Source organism: Archocentrus centrarchus, chromosome 1 (assembly GCF_007364275.1).
Source record: "Archocentrus centrarchus isolate MPI-CPG fArcCen1 chromosome 1, fArcCen1, whole genome shotgun sequence".
Taxonomy (NCBI): domain Eukaryota; kingdom Metazoa; phylum Chordata; class Actinopteri; order Cichliformes; family Cichlidae; genus Archocentrus; species Archocentrus centrarchus.
In genome coordinates this window covers 8,773,271-8,793,711 of record NC_044346.1, presented here as the reverse complement: position 1 = coordinate 8,793,711, position 20,441 = coordinate 8,773,271, and the positions used below count along the sequence as shown (strand labels likewise).

Below are 20,441 nucleotides of genomic sequence, written 5' to 3'. Positions count from 1 at the left end.
ATGCACCATATAAAAATGTTGAAGATGATGCTGATTGGGAAAAAAGTGGGAGAGACTTCCTAAAATCAATTTAAACCTTTAATTAGGTTTTACATTTAAATGAGTTCAATTTAAAACTTTAATGTTAATAAATCATTAATGTGTTTAGATCAGTATTTAGCCCTGTTGTGAGCAACCACTCAGTCAATATTTGAGCCCTCTGACACAATTTGCTCTCTTTCACTTGTATTCATCCTGAAGGTTTAAATAGTAAAACATTAAATCTACTTATTTACGCAAATCCCAAAAAACGTTCTTAAATTGCATATTAATAATAACATTAAAAGTGATTTGTTTGTAAATCTAAAATCAAGTTCTGCAAATCAAGTGTTGCAGTGGTTACAGCCAAATGGTCAGAGGGCTGAGGGTAACGGGCCAAACAGAGACCACTGCAGGCCAGCACTGAAGCAGGGCTGAGCTGAGAAAGGCCCCGAGCGCAGAAGCAGTGAATGTAAACTGTAAACTTATTTAGAAACTACGTTTACATCCGACTGCTCTGCAGCTTTGAGCAGCCAATCTGTGCAAATTGCACAGCTAAAGTCAAAACACACAAAGTTGCACAACCTCACAACCCAAATGATGCTAACCCACTGGCGATGACTAAAGCATTAGGAAACCATCAGGTTTCAACTTAAAGTTTTGCATAAAAGTTTTGCTTTGCCTGATTAGTTTTTGCGCTTGAGGCCTCCGTCTGAAGCTACACCTGTATACACATCCGCTGACTCTTGGCTCAGAGCGACATGGGCCAAGACAACAGTAAATAAATCCTTCCTTCCACGAGGTTTTAATGTTTACTTTTGTGGAAAATAGTTTAGAGTGGAGCCAAATCAGCTGTATCATCTTTTTAACTAATCTGCACTATAAAGTGGGGTGTTTATCTTTTTTTTGTCCACTCTCTGCACACACACACACACACACGCACACGCACGCACACGCACACCCCAGTGTGGTTAGGCTACATAACACAAAAACGTCTACGGTCATGCAGGTAAATAATCAACATTAAATAAAGATAACATACTGCACCATTGGCTGAGAGTTGCAACGACTTGCATCTGATTAATTTAAGCTAAGAGTAGCAGACATGCTATACATGGTGAAACACTCCACAGAGATGATTGATTTGCGACTGCACGTTTTCAGTCATTCGTTCCACGGGCTTGTTGTGCAGCTTGTTCCAGGTGTTGCTCATCCACCAGCTAGGGGAAAAAACTGCTGAGTCATTTGTGTCTCAACAGGAAGCTCTCACGTGCCCCCCCCCCAAATGGCCCAGTAATGTGTGTGTCTATGTGTGTTTTGTGTGTGTTTTTTTTTTTTTTTTTTTGGGGGGGGTGGGGCAGCTCTTTCTCCCCTTATCTGCTGAAGGTTTACAATGGAGGGCTTCTGTTTAAATTAGAATATAAAGCTGCAGTGATTCCAGTTAGAAGCTAACCAGTATCTGTTCTCCCAATAGCTTCAGACACAAATAACCAGTGTCCACTGACAGCAGAGATAAAATCCTTTAAGAAGTCTATATAATCCTTTCACAGCAGTCAGCTGGCTGAGGACAACCAGCTCCTGAGGCTTGTTTGTGTGTGCGTACACAGATGAGAAGAGGTCACTTGGCAGTTGTATATGAGCATGCATGCCTCAGTTTCTCAGCTGTTTGCGTTATTCTGATTTTCGGAAGCAGCAGGGATGTCCTCTGAGCTGGCACGGATGAGAGGCTCCCCGTTGCTCCTCTTTATCGTCTCGGGGATACGAGACTTACCGTTCTAGAGACAGAGGTGGAGAGACAGAATATGAGGCAAGAGTTGAAATGAGGTAAAAGAAGCAGGAGAGTGAAATGTTAAAAAAATAAATTAAAATAAAAATAATAATAAGGAATGGGATTTAGGTGCAGCAGAGAAGATGTGAAAGAAGAAAAAACATGGGTTAGTCATATCCAAACTAGCAAAAAGAGCAAAAATAAGCAGTTAGAAAGATGAAATTCATATTTATACAAGAGGAAGCATTTCCACACGGCCCGCCATGTTTATAATTGTAAATTTCAGCGGTTACCGCAAAGCAGCGGACACAGCAGGCAGACAGACATGACCAAACAAATCACAGATGTACACAGATGGTGCATTTATTCTTATTAGTCGTAAACAAGTACAAAAATGAGCCCAAAAGTAATGTGACAAAGTTCCTGAATCCCTAAACCAATACCAAAAAGTACACCTATAATATGAAAATAAGTGTTTTTGATTTAATTGAAATCTAATGACAAAATATATATATAATGGGAAAATATATAATACATATATGTAGACACACACACACACAATGTTGTCCTCTTTGATAGATTCTTGTAATAATCAGGAGTGTTTACAGTTAATGTCGTGCTCCATAAAAAGTCTAACTTCATGAGTCACAGCATTTCTCAGTACATGCTGCAGACAAACGCCACACACTTCTTGCCTCTCTTTGATCTTTATGACTTGAAACAAATAAAAATGCCATCACCATCTCACACTCAAACATGAACGTGCACACTAACAAGATAACACTCCTTGCAGCACTTCCTCTGTAAGGAGAATGTATTCTTTGAACACACACACACACACACGCCAGAGTAGCAAGTCAGAGGAAATGTAAGAAGCATGACCCATTAACCAGCAGCCACCACATCCGGACTGGTTTAAGATGGCACAACACGAGTACACAAACTAAAAACACACGCACACACAGACTAACAATGAATAATAAAGAATAATAATAATGAACTGCACAGAGGACATGGGTAGAAATGTTGTGGTCAGCATAAACTAAGCAACAGTTGCATCAGGCAACAGGATAATTCCAGGCATTTGGGTAATTCCAAACTCTGTTTATAGCACAACGCAGTGAGGCCATTAAGACCTTGTGTTATGGGATTTGAGGAGCTCGGTCAAGGTCACTCCTTGATCTGTTAAAAGTTTGCCTCATGGAAAATTTGACATCTTGGCTGGATAAAAGTGCATATGCATGGAATTATATTTGTGGCCATTATTCTGCATAAAGTACAGGACACAATGTGAACACACAAAGATGTTTTGCACGCACACGCATTTTGTAAAGAAATTATCGGGCTGCCACACCTACTGTTAACAGGAACTGAATTTTGAGCAGGTTATGAGAAAACTGAAATTTCAAACTTTAATTTTAGGCTGAGTGTGGCACTTTGACCTTAAATGTTAATGAATGTTGACAGAGGGCAAAGCAGCAACCTGAACATGAGGAGTTTCTTTCCCAGCTACAAACTCTGGGATGCAAAAATGAAGCCAATGCCAAAAACTGCAGTTCCTCAAATGGCCACTTGAGGCTGACTCCAGGAAAGTCAATCCTCAGACTCCTATGTTCAAATATCCAAAATAAGATTGAGAAGAAAAAAACAAAAACAAAAAAAAAGACTTTGGTTGTGATGGCTAATTTCCCCTTACATGGTCACCTTTTCTTGCATAACTGTAGCAACTTTTAAAGTTAGGAATTATCATGGTTGTGGCTGCTTTGAATGAGAGCTGGATGTCCACTAGAACGCTAGTTGTCTGCTACGCCTTCTTTCAGCTTGAAATTGTTGTGTTGGCGCTCTTGGAGCATTTAGAATTAATTATCCAAGAAACAGCATGGCTTGCTGTGCAGTTAATGTACCAATAGCCTGAAAGTCTGTGCTTCAGTTTTAGTGACTAAATTCATCAATGGGTGATGACCCTAAAGGCTAAAACAGAGCCTCCAAATATGAGATCCCAAACCAATGCTACACCGTGATGATGGCTTCCATCTTTCATACATGTTTTATGAAAATGAGCCCCATCCTTTGCTCAGAAATAAGGCATGAAGGCAAAGCCGTGCACGTGGAGGTAGATTAAAAACACTGAGTTCAACCACGGATTTAAAGTGTAGTGGTGCCTGACTCCATATCAAACATTCTTGTTTTTCGTACTTCTTTTTAGTTTCTACGTTTAACACGTGTGGAGTAAAATACATTTAGCTTTGGCGCGAAATATATTTATTGGCGTATTTGGAAATGCTCCTACAAGAAATTCAGTCAAGAACGCCTACTTTACCACTAGTTACTCACTGGATGGCATCTATGGTAATGTCATCATTGGATTATTGTAGAGTCTTTACCTTGCAATAAAAAGCCCCTCGAGGCAACTGTTTGCTGTGATTTGGTGCTATATAAATAAAATTTAATTGATTACTTAGTTATTTAGACCAGAGTCTAACCAGTGCTAATTTATTTAATTTCTTTGGAGTTCAGACAGAAAAACTGACTAAAGCACTGTCAGTTATTTAGGCAAATCTTTGGTATTCAACACATGAACAATGAATAAACTGATACATTCACTGGCAACAAATTTTTTGCAGCCCTACTGTTTCTATCTTTAGCTCAGATATGAAGCACTTTCATTGCTCTTTGGCCATGTGCCGTTCCTTCCCAACTTCCACCCACTTGTCCATTCTTCTGCTCTTGACCTTCCTCCACTGACATCACCACATAGCAGTGTGTATTTTACCAACACTACACATTCGAGCAAGGGTTTGACATTGCACGCTTTTCAGATTTAATTCCAAATCTACTCAAGTTAGTTTACATTTGACACGGTAAAGTTAAAGCAAAGCAGTCGCAAACAAGATCTTGCATTGAGTGCACATTAGTCTGGTTTGGCCAGGCAGACACACACATGCACACACAAAAGGGGATGCTATATTGAGAAATGTTAATTTTGACCCTGGGTGACAGGTCTGCAGCTGTGAGCTGAACAGAAACTAATAGGATAAAACTGAGAAGGCACTGTCTCATAAGTCTCCGGACAACATTTGTCTTACAAGTTCCTACATTTCTGACTGAAGTCACCATCTGCCGCGTTTCCATAGTGAGAATTTATTTGACAGGATTAAAGTGTGAGAGAGGAACTGAAAGAAGGAAACACACAACCAGCAGAGCCTGGTTAAAACAAAACAAACAAAAAAATAATACCAAAAAAAAAAAAAAAAACAGAAGAGTATCAAATGATAAGTCCCCATTTTACACAAGTTCACCGTGTTGAATGAGTTCTGTGTTCTGGACCTCTGTAAGAGGTGTTCTCAGCATGTGTTTGTTCACATTCAACTTTTGGAAACAGATTTCTTATTGAAATTCTGGTTAACGCTTTACAGGAAGTGCAGTGTTCGTTTACACTTCAATAAGTGCTATCACATCTCCAATCAGCATGAATTAAACGTTCTCTTGTGCCAGTCAACACAGTGATACTGCAGGACAACAGAGTGTGTCTGAGGTGTCAAAAAAAGCACATTTGTTTACATTTGCTCAAGCAGAAAAAGGAGAAAAAACAACAAATCACACATACATACATTTAACTGACAAAGTACTAAGTGACGTTCGTGCCGTGTTCACTGTTTTTTTCGTGCACATCCAAAGACTAATACTATTTTTGCTGCATTTGGAAACGTAATGTTTAGTGACCACAGATGATCTCTCAGCTGAATAGAAGAAGAAGAAAGGGTTTTTTTTTTTTTGGTTTTTTTTGGAGACTGTGGAAGTGGGTATAATAAGATATTGAATATTCTACAAATAAAAACTCCCCCAAAATATGCAACCTCCCCCACCCCACCCCCAACCCAAGTTCCCAGTATAAATGACAGGAGATCAGTCAATTGTTAAAGGATTTGTGGTTATAGTACACTGTGCAAATTCATTATTTTTGTAGACAGTCCCTGTGCATTCTGTCCACAGCGGGACGCAGAGACAGAAGGTGAAATCTGTCCAGCTCAGAGGATGGCTCACTCCCAACTTGTTGTCTAATTTAATTGGAGTTGAGTTTTTGCAACATTGTGCTTATGAGTAATCGAGTCAGAAATCTGTTCAGCTTTTAAGTCAGTAACTCCCTGTCACATCCGATTAGTCGCACATGTTCACTATTGTTTGCTTGTGTGTACGTTTTGCTCTCTGGTGTGTCTTTGCACTAAGAGTCAAAATGTTGAAGCAATAACAAGAATTAAAGAAAAAAAAGACAGCGAACATCTAACTGTTCTGCATGTCTGTACAAAAACTAGCTGCATCTGCAGCCCTTGATTTGGGCTGCAGGTTGCAGATATGCCACGTCACAGTGACCGATTGAAATTGGATGCAGTGTGTGAACTGTGTGTATATAGACTGAAAATCTGTGATAAACTGGACTGTTGGCAGGTATGACATTCAGGTGACAGGCAAAACAACAAATTATCTATATACACTGATCGAGCATAACATTAATATTGTTTATCCCTCTTTTGCTGCCAAAATGGCCCTGATCTGTCAAGGCATGGACTCTGCTATGCAGCCCCATGCACAACAAATTGTAATGCACTGTGTATTCTGACACCTTTCTATCAGAACCAGCATTAACTTTTTTAGTTGCTGGTTCACCTCTGTTCCTTCCTTGGACCATTTTTGATAGATACTGACCACTGCAGACCAAAACACCCCACAAGAGCTGCAGTTTGGGAGATGCTCTGACCCAGCTGTCAGGTAATTACAATTTGGCTCTTGTCAAACTCACTCAAGTCCTCACACTTGCCCATTTTTCGAGCATCTAACACATCAACTTTGAGGACAAAATCTTCATCTGCTCTCTGATATACCCCACCCACTAACAGGTGCCATGATGGAGAGATAATCACTGTCATCAACTTCACCTGTCAGTGGTCATAATGTCATGTTTGATCAGTGTATCTATTTAAAAAAAATAAAAATCACATTCAGCTCTGCTGCTGTCACACATTTCAGGTCATCTGACTACAGTCATTGTAATACCAGGGGTTTAAAATTATAAACAGTCCTTAGAGCGAGTGCTTCGATTATGATTGCTGTCATCGTTTCCATTGCTCTCGGACAGTACCTCGTGCTCCACGGTGTGAAAGTGAACATCAGATAAGCCCACGTGTTTGCGGTTCCTCCGCCACATGCAGCGCAGGATCTCCTTGAAGGTCCTCCTCATATCTTTGTCCCTGAAGCAATAGATGATGGGGTTGACAAAGGAGTTGCACTCGGCCAGCACCAGGCAGTACTTCTCAAGGCCTAGCACAATTTTCTTTTCACACTTCAGACCATCAAGCAGCAGCACAACCAGGGCAGGCGTCCAGCAGACCACAAAGCAGCCTACAGAAGTCAGAGGAAGGAAAGGGGAAAGACCCAAGGATAAATTCATTTAAAAAAAAAAAACAAACTTGAAATAATATTGGAAATCAACATACAAAGTTACAGATTAAAGAGGAGTTACTAAGTACCGGCTGCACAAAGAAACAGTAAAAGGATGTGGGAACACACATTTGAGTGCACAGTTCATCGTGAACTCTAACCACAGCCTTAACTGTGAAACTGAAAACTGAACATTAAAAATGAGGAAATGTCCTTATTCTCACCATGAAGAGAACTGGCTTATTGCTCACAGGTACTGAGATTTGAATTCCCCTCACATATTGTCAATAATGTCATGTAGGCAGGGTTGAAGCAGTTTTCTATTATGGTACCTGAGCTATGCAGCTACCTGTCAGGACATGCGCAGAGTTTTCCTCAACTTCCCCACATGCAAAAACAACTGAATCCTGGCTGCTGAGTGATGGGAGAAGCACCCCCCCCCCCTCCTTTTTTTTTTTACATTTTTGAGGAATTTAATCGTAAGTTCAAAATGAGTGAGAATAGGCAGAGACGCAAGGGGGCGAGGCTAGTTTAGAAAACGAGGAATCAGAGGGAGGAAGAGAGCAGCTAATGTGTGTGTAAAGTCTATTTTAATGAGAACAGACAAGCAAAGAGACAAGCCTGCACGGGCTGAGGAGGCTGGTGGTGTTTGCCATTTCTGACAAGATCGAGATAAACAGTTCTGTGGAAGCTCTATCCCCTACACAAAATGAGGCAGAAGTCAAATTTAAGTAAAATTAAAGGCCAGTGCAAACCAAGCTTGCATAGGAAAGTGCAATGCAATCATTCCCAGTGGGTGTCTGGCTTCTGCCAGGGCTGCCTTCAGTCTCTGACTCTGGTCATAATTTTTATGGACAGAATTTCTAGGCACAACCAAAGTGTGGAGGGTTTCTGATTTTGGGGGGTCTCAGGATCATCACAGATGATGTTCTTTTAGGTTCATTGGGCAGGGACCTCCAGCTTTGGACTATACCGGTCTGTTGTGGTGAAGAGAGCTGACTGTTGATGATTTTCGGCCTTGTCCCTTGCACACAGAGATTTGTCAGAATCTTTCGATGAGATTATTTACCATAGAGGATGAGAGATTCTATAATGAGGAACATTATTCAGAAATGTTTTCCACAATTTGAAGTCTTCTGCAAATCGGGTATAAAAAGAGCATCTTAGAGAGGCCGAGATTCTCAGAATTTTACCTGATTAGTTGCAAAATGTTCCTACAGCTGTTTCTTTTTAGTACCACTTTTCCAGCCTTTTGTTTCCCCTGCTCCAACTTTTCTGAGATGCGTTATTGCCAACAAATTTTGAGTTGATATTTTTCATAAAACGGTACATTTTCTATGCCCTATTGTGAACAAAATGAGGGTTTAGGAGATTTGCAGATCACTGCGCTCAGTTTTTATTTGCATCTTACCCAGCATCCCAACCTTTGACAGCCAGACTACATTAAACTAAAATCATCACTACATAATATCCTCTACCACGAGAGACCTTCATGTATAAACTAAGGACTAAAACGTGAAGCAGTGTCAGTGGCATTTCACTATACGTGTTTGTGTCTTAAATGCTGACAAACTCATGCTGTAAATGAAGCTTAAAGTACAAAATTATCCATCAAACATAACTATGCGACTTGATAGATGTACGTATTGTGGTGTGCTTCCTCACCCAGGATCATGGTGACCGTCTTCATCAGATTCATCATGGTTTCTCTCTGCCTTGCTGACGAGGTGTGCTGAGACATCTGCCTGCCCTTGTGCCTCACATAGAGAAAGATCCGGGTGTACACAGCCACCATGATGGAGAAGGTCAGCAAGTTAAGCACGGCCCAGAATATCAGGAAGCTGCGGTGGTACAGCGGTGCCATGGTGGAGCATTGATCCAGTTCACATATGCAGTTCCAACCCATTTGGGGAACAAGGCCCATGATTATTGCCACCAGCCAAATTAAGAGCATGACTATGAAAACCCGCCGAGTGCTCATGCTGCTGTGCAGCTGGACGTTGAAGATGGTCTGGTGTCGCTCCATGGCCACAAACAGGAGGCTGAGGACTGAGGCTGTCAAGCTGGTGTTGATCAGCCCCTGACGAGCAAACCACTGATTCCTTGATAGCTTAATGGTCCAGGGACCAGTATGCAGCATCATGTGGATATATGCAACACCTAGGAGGAGGAAAGTGGGAGAACTTTTAAAACTGAGGTAAGCGTCACACTGTTGAGTTAAGCATTGTGTTTTATTACTGCTAACCAGTCTAGGACAACCTTTGGAATGTTTGTTTAATGGCTTCATATGCAATATGAGGATTTCATAGAGACACGGGCCAATTTCAAGTTACTCGCCATCTCCGAAATCAGCACAAGCTCAGCTGAAAAAGTCTGGAGACAGTATCGAACAAAACTGCAAAAGGCTGACTGCCCAACAAGACCTAAATTTGAATTCATGGTTTGTGTTTAAGAGGTTGCTGTAAGAAAAACCACTGGAAACTAAATACAACTCTAACCACAGAAGAAACAATATTAGCAGTTCATACAGTCTGAAGATATTTCAACACCAGATTCAAAAGTGCATTTCCACAGAAGCAGGTCCTGCACTTTAAAGGCCAATAAACAGGACAGTTTGTTTTGATAGATGTTGCTTTAGAGCATTCAGTTGCACCACGTTCAGCAACTCATTTATAATGCTAATCAACTCTTGAGAAAATCTTCCGTTTTATTCCAGAAAAAAAAAAAAAAGTGCCTGCATGTGTTCATGCAGCAGTTATCCAAGTTAAAGGGTTAAACTCAGGGTGAAGAGCCAGAAATAGATCTACGTTTTTTACGAAAGCTCATGTTCACACATAAAATAACAGCAGAATAACCTGAGAACCTGTCTCTACTTTGCACTACTCTTACTTTGTGAAATGTTTGAAAGTAGTTTTAAATTAAGTGCATAGAAAGCCCGGGCCTGAGTAATTTCACAAGTAGTTAAAATAATAAATGGAAAAAAAATAAGGTACCTGCAAAGAGGTCTGCCAAAGCCATATTACCCAGCAAGTAGTAGATGGGAAAGTGAAACCTTCTGTTTTTGAAAATGGCTCCTATGACCAAAAAGTTTGAAAAAATAACAATGAAGGAAACAAGCATGCCCAGTGTGACAATCACATAGTCACGCTTTTGCCATTCGGTATTGATGGACTTTCCACTGCTGTTGTAGAAAAATTCGATGGTCTCGTTGTTGTGGCACGGCCCGGTTATGTTACCCATCCTGAGATGCGAGCTGGGTGTGGGATCAGACAAAAGCTGAAGAGCACAGAGAGGAGGGCGGTGTTAATGTTACGGAGCAGAAGAGGTGGACACCGCTCAGACTCGCCCCATTTGGTGGACTGGAGACTGGCATGCCATCAGCTGAACCATGGAGTTACCCAAAACTCTGAAAGTCTGTGGACTTCACTGGAGCAGTGGATGCACATCTACAGTCTGGAAAAAAAGAAAGCATAAGTTTGAGCAAACATTAAGTAAAATTAGTGATAACTGCTAATTAATAAACCAAAGTGATGACAATGACTGCCACCAGTGATACTCTACCCAACCTAATTCTGACATCCAAATATTTGGAATGTAAATATTTGGAGAATAAACTTTAAAAATCATTGTAGTTTGGCAACATGGTGGATATAGGATATGACTCACTGATCTACAGTTATTGTAAAAAGAAAGCACACCCTCTATCGATTCTAAGGTTTGATAGATCAGGACATAATAAAAATAAATGATCTAGTACTGACCACATCTTAAAATTAGGAAAATATAACCTGAGCTAAACAAAAACACACATCATCTCATTATTTAACAAAAATGAAGTGCAGAAGCAACATGTGAAAAACTACATCCTGTGATTCAGTAACTTGCAGAGCTAACTTGAAGTAATCATTTTCTGTACGACTTCTGTCTCTCACATCATTGTGGAGGAATTTTGACCCACTGTACTCGACAATGTTGCTTCAGTTCATTGATGTTTGTGGACATTGGTTTATGCACAGCTCTCTTAAGGTCCCAGCACAGCATTTTAGTCAGGTTGAGGTCTGGACTTTGGCTGGGCCACTGCAACACTTTTACCAAAAAAAAAAAAAAAAAACCCAATACAATCATTCTGATGTAGATTTGCTGCTGTGCCTGTGATCTTGTTGCATAACTCAGTTTCAGCCAAGCTTTAGCTGTCAGATAGATGGCCTCACATCTGACTGTAGAATACTTTGGTATACAGATGAGTTCATGGTCGCCCCAGACCTGTGCCTGCAAAACAATCCCACATCATCACCCCTCCACCTCCGTGCTTCACAGTTCGTATGAGGTGTTTGTCCTGATATGACGTGTGTGGTTTTCTTCAAATGTGGTGTTTCACAAATCTGGAAGGATCTAAAAGTCTACTTTGGCCTCATCTGTCCAAAGGACATTGTTCCAGATATAGTATCTTGTTGTTTGTTCAGATGTAGCTTTTCCAAATCTAGGCTGTGCTGCCAATTCTTCCAAACAACCCATACTTGTTCAGTCTTTTTCTAAGTGTACTGTCATGAACTTTAACATGCTAACTGATAACCATAGAATCTGTGATGAAGCTCTTGTTTATTTCTTTCTCATTTTGTTTCTTTTTTTTGCCATTTCTGCACATTACATAATCTGACCATGGGGTGAATTTGCTGGACATTATTTTTTATTTTGTCCTAATACATAAAACCGTAGAATTTAAAGAGGGTGTACTTTCATTCTACCATGACTGTGAATTTGAACTACTACTGGAACATGGTGAAAAAATATTAACAGTGTTTAGCATGCAAAATGCACACAAATCTGACAACAGCAAAGTTATATATATATATATTTTTTTTAATCAAGTCATGCATATAATTAAATGTTAATTAATGACAGCTGATCAGGCCAGCCAGTAATTTTACACCAGAAACTGTAAAAGTGGCAATGAGTACTGGATGAGGAGCTGCCACCCAGGCATAGATGACACAGACATTATAAAAAGACAGATGCTGCTCCTGGGTCTGAAAAATGAAACCAGTGAGGCACCTCAAACGCACGCAGTCTTTTCTATAGCAACCACTATGGTCCCCTGGTTCTATAGAAGTCTATGGGAAAACAGCCCTCTGCCGGGACTTCTGTAAACTCGTTCCTGCATCATATCATATGAAACGCTGACCAATATTTACAAAGCTAACTTAGTCTAAGGGGAGCTCTCCAGGATATGCTGGAGTTTCATAGTCAGATCTGCCCCTCGCTCAACACTCTCTCCGAACAGAGTCGATCACCAGTATGGCCAAATCATTTTTAACACCCATGTACAGGGATATATTTCACTGCAGTGTTAAAGGCATCTGAATTTTTATTTTCACCAGAAAGAGAGAAAAAAAAAATACAGCTGTAGATCTTTCAGCTGATCTTTTGTGTCTAGTGGGCAAACAAAATGAGTCACCCATTATCATCTCTGAAAACTGTGTTAATAAATAATTCATTAAAATAAACTAAAAAAAGTAAAACACGCCTACTGAGCACGCAAAGGAAAGAAAATATCCTGCATTGTGCTCTTATATCATTTCACTGTAAAAACAGCAGGACAGCAAGACCAAACTGACTTCACAACAACACCAATGACAACTTTACTAACACCACTAACAACTAGGCTTCATCAAATACTATATGCAGTGAAGGCGGTACATTATGTAGAGATCCTGATATAGGATTTTCAATACCATCAAAAATACAGAGGCTCCTATAAAATGAATACAGGGAGGCTGATATGATTAATTGCACTGCAAAGCAGGGCAGTTTCTCCAGCTTGATCATGCAGCTGATCTCAGTAATCACAGCAAGCCGGGCCTCTTTGGAAATGTTGGTGTTGAAGCAATGATAAAGTTGAGCTAGCTAGCCATGCGGCGTCCCTTATTTGCCTCCAGTTGTGGATCAATAGACAAACTGCATGACACCCTTCAGTCCTCTGATGTGTCCTGCTGCAGCAGCAAGTGTTAGCATCCCCAGGAACCAATTTTCTATTTGATTTAACTGAAATTTAAGCTGAGGCAAATCATCTAACAGTAAGCAAACGCTGAGTGTGATTAACGGTAGCATGCTAGCAGCTGCTAGCTGTATTAAATATGGTTATGCAGCAGTTAGCTATGCCAGAATACAGTGCAGTGGTTTTAGCTATTGTCGTGTGGGGTGCTTTCCACAATGCCACTTTATAAGGTAGTAGGACTGGAAGTAAAGGCCATAATTCTTTTCTTTTTTAGAACTCCAGTGCAGCATAGGCTGTATGTTAAATCAGTTATGAATATTTCACTGGTGCACAGAAAGGCATTTCATGTGTTCAGTTTTTGTTTAATTGACTAATTGCACGCATCCTTAGTTACTATGACTTTCTGTCTCTGGCAGCTCAGCTTTAAGTTTAAGATAATAAAGAATTAGTCACTTTTTTGATGCAAGACAGAAATGTTATTGATCTACATACATTTATGTCACAGAGTTGACCTCTTGAGTAATTTTGCCGTGTATAAGACAGAAATTCTTGATTTGTAACAAAAGCAACACCATTCTTATACTACTAACATGTATCTTTACAGCCCTACAAGTCTCAACAGGAATAGGCGACGCTTCATGACCGTAACTGAAACCTACCGCAGCTCAGAGCAAGATTAAACCTTTGCTTCAAGACTCACATTCAAAATACAGACAGCAACTGACTTTAATCCTCTATTTATGGTAAACCTGCACTGTCTGCACGGTGTTGAGTCAAACAACACAATCTTGCACATTCTCAGATTTCCTGTGTAAGGCAGCGCTGCACAACAACAACACTGTAGCGCCGTCAGCTCCAAGTTCAACTCTTCCAACAATGGAAACAGCAGAGCTGCTCCCTACAGGAGAGACACACCTCACAATTACACAATCCAGCTATGTAACTCAATCTCAATCCAAACACACACACACACACACACACACACACACACACACACACACACACACACACACACACACACACACAGAGGGAGAGAACCTTAGTGACCCACTCTCCTACCAAGGGTGTGTGGAAAGAAATGCCAAATCAAAAACGTGAAAAATGCAGGAGGAGAACAAACTTCACAACCTTGAAAATGAAGCGATGGATGAGACACGACTGCAAGAAAGGGGTCTGACTGATGCACCAAAGTAAAACAGCTGAGGAAGTAATTAAAAAAAAAATGGTGGTGAGGGAATCTGCAAGGATCTAAAAGTCTAAACAAATCTTGAGGACGTGAGTGAAAGTGAAAATGACTGTTAGAATAAAGTATTTAGTGTGCATGGAACATGTGTGTGTCTGCAACTCACTGAACACAACCACACATTAATTAACCTTTTCACCTCCCGTAAAGATTCTCTTACTTCTGCTATGAGTACAGTACTACCTCACAACAACAAAGCCAGCAGATGAGGCTTTAAAAGTAATATTAAATAAAAACCTGTTACAGTCCATGTTGGCTGAGAAGAATGAAATACATAGCTGGAACCTTTTGTGTTTTAAAGTCATGGTTTCATTTTTCCCCATCTGTGGATCGAGCCACTCCTTATCTTAAATGCATAACCACATAGGGGTACCATTAATGATCCTCAATACACTGCATGGTACCATCTGTCAGCATCAGTCTTAACCAGGTCCATTTGATGATATTCAAGCTTGATATTCAAATGTCCAACATTAGAGTGGAATTTGCGTCACTGCATTCAACAAAGATATGAAATTATGAAGAAGATCTTATGTCACAACTACGTGTTGAATTACTGCTCTCAAGTTTTAACTGTAAAACACCTCGATTTTAGAAGGCACCTGCAGGACTGCGGCGTGTTGACAGTCTCGTGACTCTGAATCTGACTGATGTCAAATTACACAAAACTGCAAAGTTTGAATACACAGAGTGCATCTCAGGCTGCGAGGAGCAGACACGAGCAGCTACTCTCGCAGGATGTGACACGGCTGAAGCGCTCATCACATCTTCTGCACAGTTTTAACCACAGCAGGGATGACGCTACACGGCCAGCACCAAATAGAAGACAAATAACGTGACTATACTATATAGGTGAAGCTAAAGCCACAGCTCTAACACTCACCAACTAATTTGAAGTTGCATTACACAAAGTAAAATAAACTTTGGTTTTAACACATTTTTTTGTATGTATAGGATTTTCTTTTCTGTAATTTCCCATAATATCAAACTGATGCACAAACAGAGCAGACAGAGCTGTAAAAACAAACGTGCTGCAGCAACTGTGGTTTGGATTGTAGAGCTCTGTGCTGCAAACCAAGTTGGATACCAGCCAGTCTCTCTCGACATTAGCTGGCTCGACAAAACCCTAGTCAAATAATGTGCATCGTGATAGTGGTTATCAGTTTCTCTGATAAACCACATAAAAATAACAGTAATATGCAACGCTGTGGCAAGTGAGACAGGAAATTAATGGTGCAGACAGCTGATAATCTAAAAGTAGTTAAAAAGATTTTAAATTGAGTTTATTATTTTAATGCAGTGCTGCTGTTTATTTCTAAGGTGACTGCTGCAGGTTAGAGCTCTGAAACATCAACCCGGATCCATTTAAACAGTAAACATTACCACAGGTGCCTCAACCCCCATTCACACCTGTGTTCAGGTGACCTCAACAGGTCACTTGATAAAATGTCCCAAATTGATTGTACCACTGATTGTAATGACCCACGCCTCCTTTCACACCTTGGCCCATGTGATTATGCACACAAACAACAGTGGGTCACAACCACCTTCACGGGACTATACCCACTGGGGTTTAAATACCTGAGGCTCTCCACCTTTTTTCAAGCTCCAGGGACTACTATGACCTGGATGACTGAGAACCTACACCGACAGCAGATCCAAATGAAATCAATTTTACTGATTAAACAGGGATACTTGGTGTTTTCTTTGGTTTCACAGCTGCTATTCCAGCAGTGTCAAACAGACTTGGAAGCAGAATGAAGTGTTAAAAAAAATAAATAAATAAAATAAAATCAGCTGAATACATGCATATTCCTGTGACAACGCAATGCACTGTTTGCACTGCTCTGACGTTACAGCAGGGTTTTAATGGTGATGGTCGTGAGGTACGGCTTTACAGCTTAAACACATAAAACGTATTCCCCCAGCAGAGAATCTATATTTAACGTAACACATGCTGGAAATAAAATAATCAGTGAAAATGTGGCACTCCCTGTCGATTTAAACTGAAACTCTGCTCATGACCTGGTGTGTTCAGCACGAGTCACCATAGTGATTTAGGGAGGCAAAGAGAGAGCCAAAAAACACAAAAGACAAACTTCAAGCGCAACACAACACACTAACCCATAACCTCGCGTGGTAGCACACCTCTCTGGTCCTCCGGCAGTTGGAAGGTTGTTATTCAATAGCAGGTTCCTCTGGAGTGCAGAGTGTCCTTGACAGGATACTGAAGCCTAAATTATGCACGTTCAAATTTCAAAAAGGCACAGCTTTTATTTTATAGACGAACAACACACATTTCTAGCTTTGTGCCACAAACTTCACTGTTTCACTACTGCTCGGTGGTTAGGGACCTTTTCCTAATAAGAGTGACCGCAGCAATCTGCCAGGACCAAATGGATCGGGAGATGGTTTTCTACCCATCTCTAGACCCGTGTAACTGAGGCCTTGGTAGTTTACATAATGACTGTATGGAAAGGACCATTTTGTTTTTACATTTTAAACTATATACTCAGAAATGGCACTCATTCACATCCTTTCATTTCAAACTTTTGGGCAAATGCTTAAGAATGTAAAAATATGAAATGTTAAACATGCCACACTATTACAGGTCCAATATAAGACATCACTTTATGCAGTACCAAATGTAAAAACCCTACTTTTTAAGCTTAAGTTGTAGCAGCAATTGCAACGTTTCACTCTGGCGTTTATTTTTCTGCTCCTCATTCGTGATCTGTCTCCACACTCTTTAACACGGTTCTTGTGGAAGCTCTAATAGAGGCTTGTGGTGTTTGTTGGTTCTGTCTCACCTTCACTCGCCACACCGGTGTGGTGTAGCGACTGCCACCCGACATCCAAATGATGAAGAAAACTGAGCAAGTAGTGGATTTAGCGATGCCACTAAACACACATCCAATATATATCGTCATATCGCACGGTCCCATTTGAAACTACAGGTAATGAACGAGACAAGAGACTTAACTGGCAAGAAGCTCATCTTAAGTGGCATTCGCTGTTAAAGTGAATGTTACATGAAACATGCTTTATTTGCCTTCGTGCTGAGAGGTAAATGACAAAAGATTTTATCAGCTTTGAACACAGATTAGGAATCTGAATCTTGCCGGAGCTCGATAGACACAACACAGAGGTTTACGCCACACAGATACTTCACATGTGAAAAAGTAGAAAGACAAGCTGATGTTAGGAAGTTGTGGGTGACAGTCTCACACACACACACACACACACACACACACACACACACACACACACACACACACACACACACACACACAGTTTCCACTTCCCACCTTGTTTTCTTATTGTTATTTTTTCCATTCTCTAGTATGTCACAGCTGCTACTTGCAAACTGACAACCAGGTTATATTAGAACAAAAAAAAAAAAAACCACACATCCGTCACCATCAGCTAACGTTTAATTACAGCATTTTCTGCACAACTAATTAAAACTTTGTGCGTTCCTCTAAACTTGAGCTTTCTCTTTTTGGGTGTGCGTGCGTGCGTGTGTGTGTGAGTACTTCCAGCCTGTGTGGACTGAATGTGCGCTCACTGCGAGTTTTCATGCATCGTGTGTCTGTGTTTGTGCGTGAATGGACTGGACTGGATCAGTAAACACCGGTTTGAATGAAAACCGGTCATTACCAGAAGAGCCACACCCAAGGCTTTTTCTCCCTCCTCCCCTCTCCACTGCTCTTTCTCCCTAAAGGAAGAGCCTTAGCATACTGACTTCAGCTGACCTTTCTTTAGAATAGGAAGCACTACTAGGAAATGCATACATGCACACCCATGCGTGCACGTGCACACACACCTACACAGACAGTAGCATGGGACCAGTACGGCTGTGTAGGCAGACATGGTCGATTGTGTTTGTGACAGCTAATTCCAGGTAAAAGCTGAGATTGTACTTCCCTCCACAGGAGCATCTCTCTTTTACTGTGAAGTATTGACACCACTGGCCGGGTGTCATCTGTATAATGATTACTTTTATCCATTTAATCATCCGGACATATGCACAGACAGTCGCTCCCGTCTACTAATATGATCAGGCTAACAGACATTTTGTTTAGCTTTTAAGTGCATTTCCTGTAATCTTCATTCCTCTAACTTTGGTTTCCTGTAATCTTCATTCTGCTAATTTTCATTTCCTCTATTTTTTTTTTTTTTTTAAAAATACATTGATTTGCAGAAGTAGTGCAATAAGTGGAGACAGGATCATGACTATCATTTGCATATGATATGCAAATTTGCATAAGTTCCTAATCTTGTTGCAGCAGTCCTGGAGTGTAGTGTGTTTGAGACTGGACAGACATTTATGAAAGAAAAACACTGACCTATACGACTCCCTGTCTTAGCACCTTTACTGCTTCAAACGTGCTCCCAGTTTTGCTTTCGATCCACCGGTTCATCGATATAATGACTATGACATACAGTACGTCACACCTTAGCAGACACGCCAGGTGTAATTAGAGCTTGTCGTCTCAGATGTTTGACATGAATGCTGACACGGAAGCTTAAATTCAGCACAAAAACAAACCAGTGCTTTTTGTGCTGCAAAATAACTGCTAAATGAAACCGGAAAAGACCTAAATCTTGTTCAAATGTATAACTGAGCTAACTCTGTGATCAGTAAAATAGTAAACTGTCAACTTCTGGTGGTTTTTAAAGGAGCACCTAAGACACATTTGACTTGGTTCAAATGCTCTGCTCCAGCAGTGAATGAGACCAGACTAGATTAACACTGATAAGATGTGTAGAAGCAACAATAAGACTTACATTGATGTGGCATCAGTCAATTTATTCTGCTTGTTTTTCGGTATAAAGACCTGCAAATTCCAGCTTTTCAAATATGGCTTTGCTGCTTTCGTTTTTTCCAAGTTACTGTAAACTCAACGTGTGACACAATGCAGTTTGAAGAGATTACATCCATTTGTTTGGATGAAGGGGGGGGGGGGGGGGGTGTCAGCAACAGCTGTGAATGTAAGTGGAAGAGGAAGATGTGGAAATCCGTTGAATTTACTGCATTTCAACAGGCACACAATAAATGTACACACAGGAGAGTAAACACTTTCTAACACTGTCTGCAGTTTAACCGCCGCCTCCTTTAGGCGACACCTGCGCGGTGAATGCGAACTTCAGATCAGTGTCATATTTTCATTTGCATGTTCTGTGTTGCTGTGAAGGCATCCGGGAAAAAGGGAGGCAGAAAAGGGTTAACACTGCTCCTGTAGTAAGCATGGCAAAGCTGCTTTAGCTGTGTTAAAAAGCTGGAATCGCCGCTTCTCTGTAAGGTCAGATGTTCGGGCTGTAATGAGCTCCAGACTCCGTCCACAGACCTCTGAGGTATCTGCTCTGCCTCAGAGGTCTGATGGGAACCGCGACCTCCGCGCGCAGGAACAATAAAAGCCCGCAAACATTTCTCTTCTCCTACGGCGCGCGTTTCAAACTCATGACAAACTGCAGACTTTTTATGTACAAGTGTTGACATAAATGTAAAAGGGATAAAAGTTTGAACTCACCTTTTGCTGCCTCTGACCCCGTCCAGCAAGTATAGTTATCCGGATTAGATCTCGCCTTGATGGCGCACCTGGGAAGTCCTCCCCTGATTTTTAACGCGCTCTGAGCACAAAGTGGAAAAACAACGACAGAGGGGCAAAATAAAAAGAAAGAAAGCGAGGAAAAAAGTTAACTATTATATATTTGTTTCTGTCTCTATCGAAGCTCCAGTTTTAAGTCCCACAAAAATAAACGTCTTCGTTCTTCTCCGTCACCTTTGGACTTTTCTCCTTCTTCCGGTAGTTTCAGTGGCTGTTACCTGAGCGGAGTAACCTGAAAGTCCCAGGAGGTGTAGAAAGGGTGCGGCAGCTCCTCTCTCTCCTTCTCTCTCTCTCTCTCTCTCCAGCTCGTTCTCACAAAGGAGCGGGTTGGAGCTCTTTGGTATGTTCCTTCTGCCAACCTGCGCGTTT

General features: G+C 40.9%; 1 protein-coding gene across 4 annotated transcripts; it reads right to left on the bottom strand.

Annotated features, from left to right (window-relative positions):
* Positions 1–1,376: 1,376 nt before the first annotated feature.
* On the bottom strand, positions 1,377–20,380 carry LOC115775025 (lysophosphatidic acid receptor 2-like). Of its 4 annotated transcripts, none has more exons than XM_030722657.1 (6): positions 20,247–20,380; positions 19,995–20,094; positions 10,216–10,675; positions 8,888–9,382; positions 6,924–7,183; positions 1,377–1,793 (listed from the first exon to the last, which is right to left on the bottom strand). In XM_030722657.1, the coding sequence occupies exons 3-6, from the start codon at positions 10,460–10,462 to the stop codon at positions 1,677–1,679; spliced, it is 1,119 nt and encodes a 372-aa protein (XP_030578517.1). In that variant the 5' UTR covers positions 10,463–10,675; positions 19,995–20,094; positions 20,247–20,380; the 3' UTR covers positions 1,377–1,676. The 4 variants fall into 4 exon arrangements, with proteins under 4 accessions (XP_030578517.1, XP_030578434.1, XP_030578352.1 ...); XM_030722574.1 differs by having other exon boundaries at positions 20,291–20,379; XM_030722492.1 differs by having other exon boundaries at positions 19,995–20,380.
* Between the last annotated feature and the right edge of the window lie 61 nt (positions 20,381–20,441).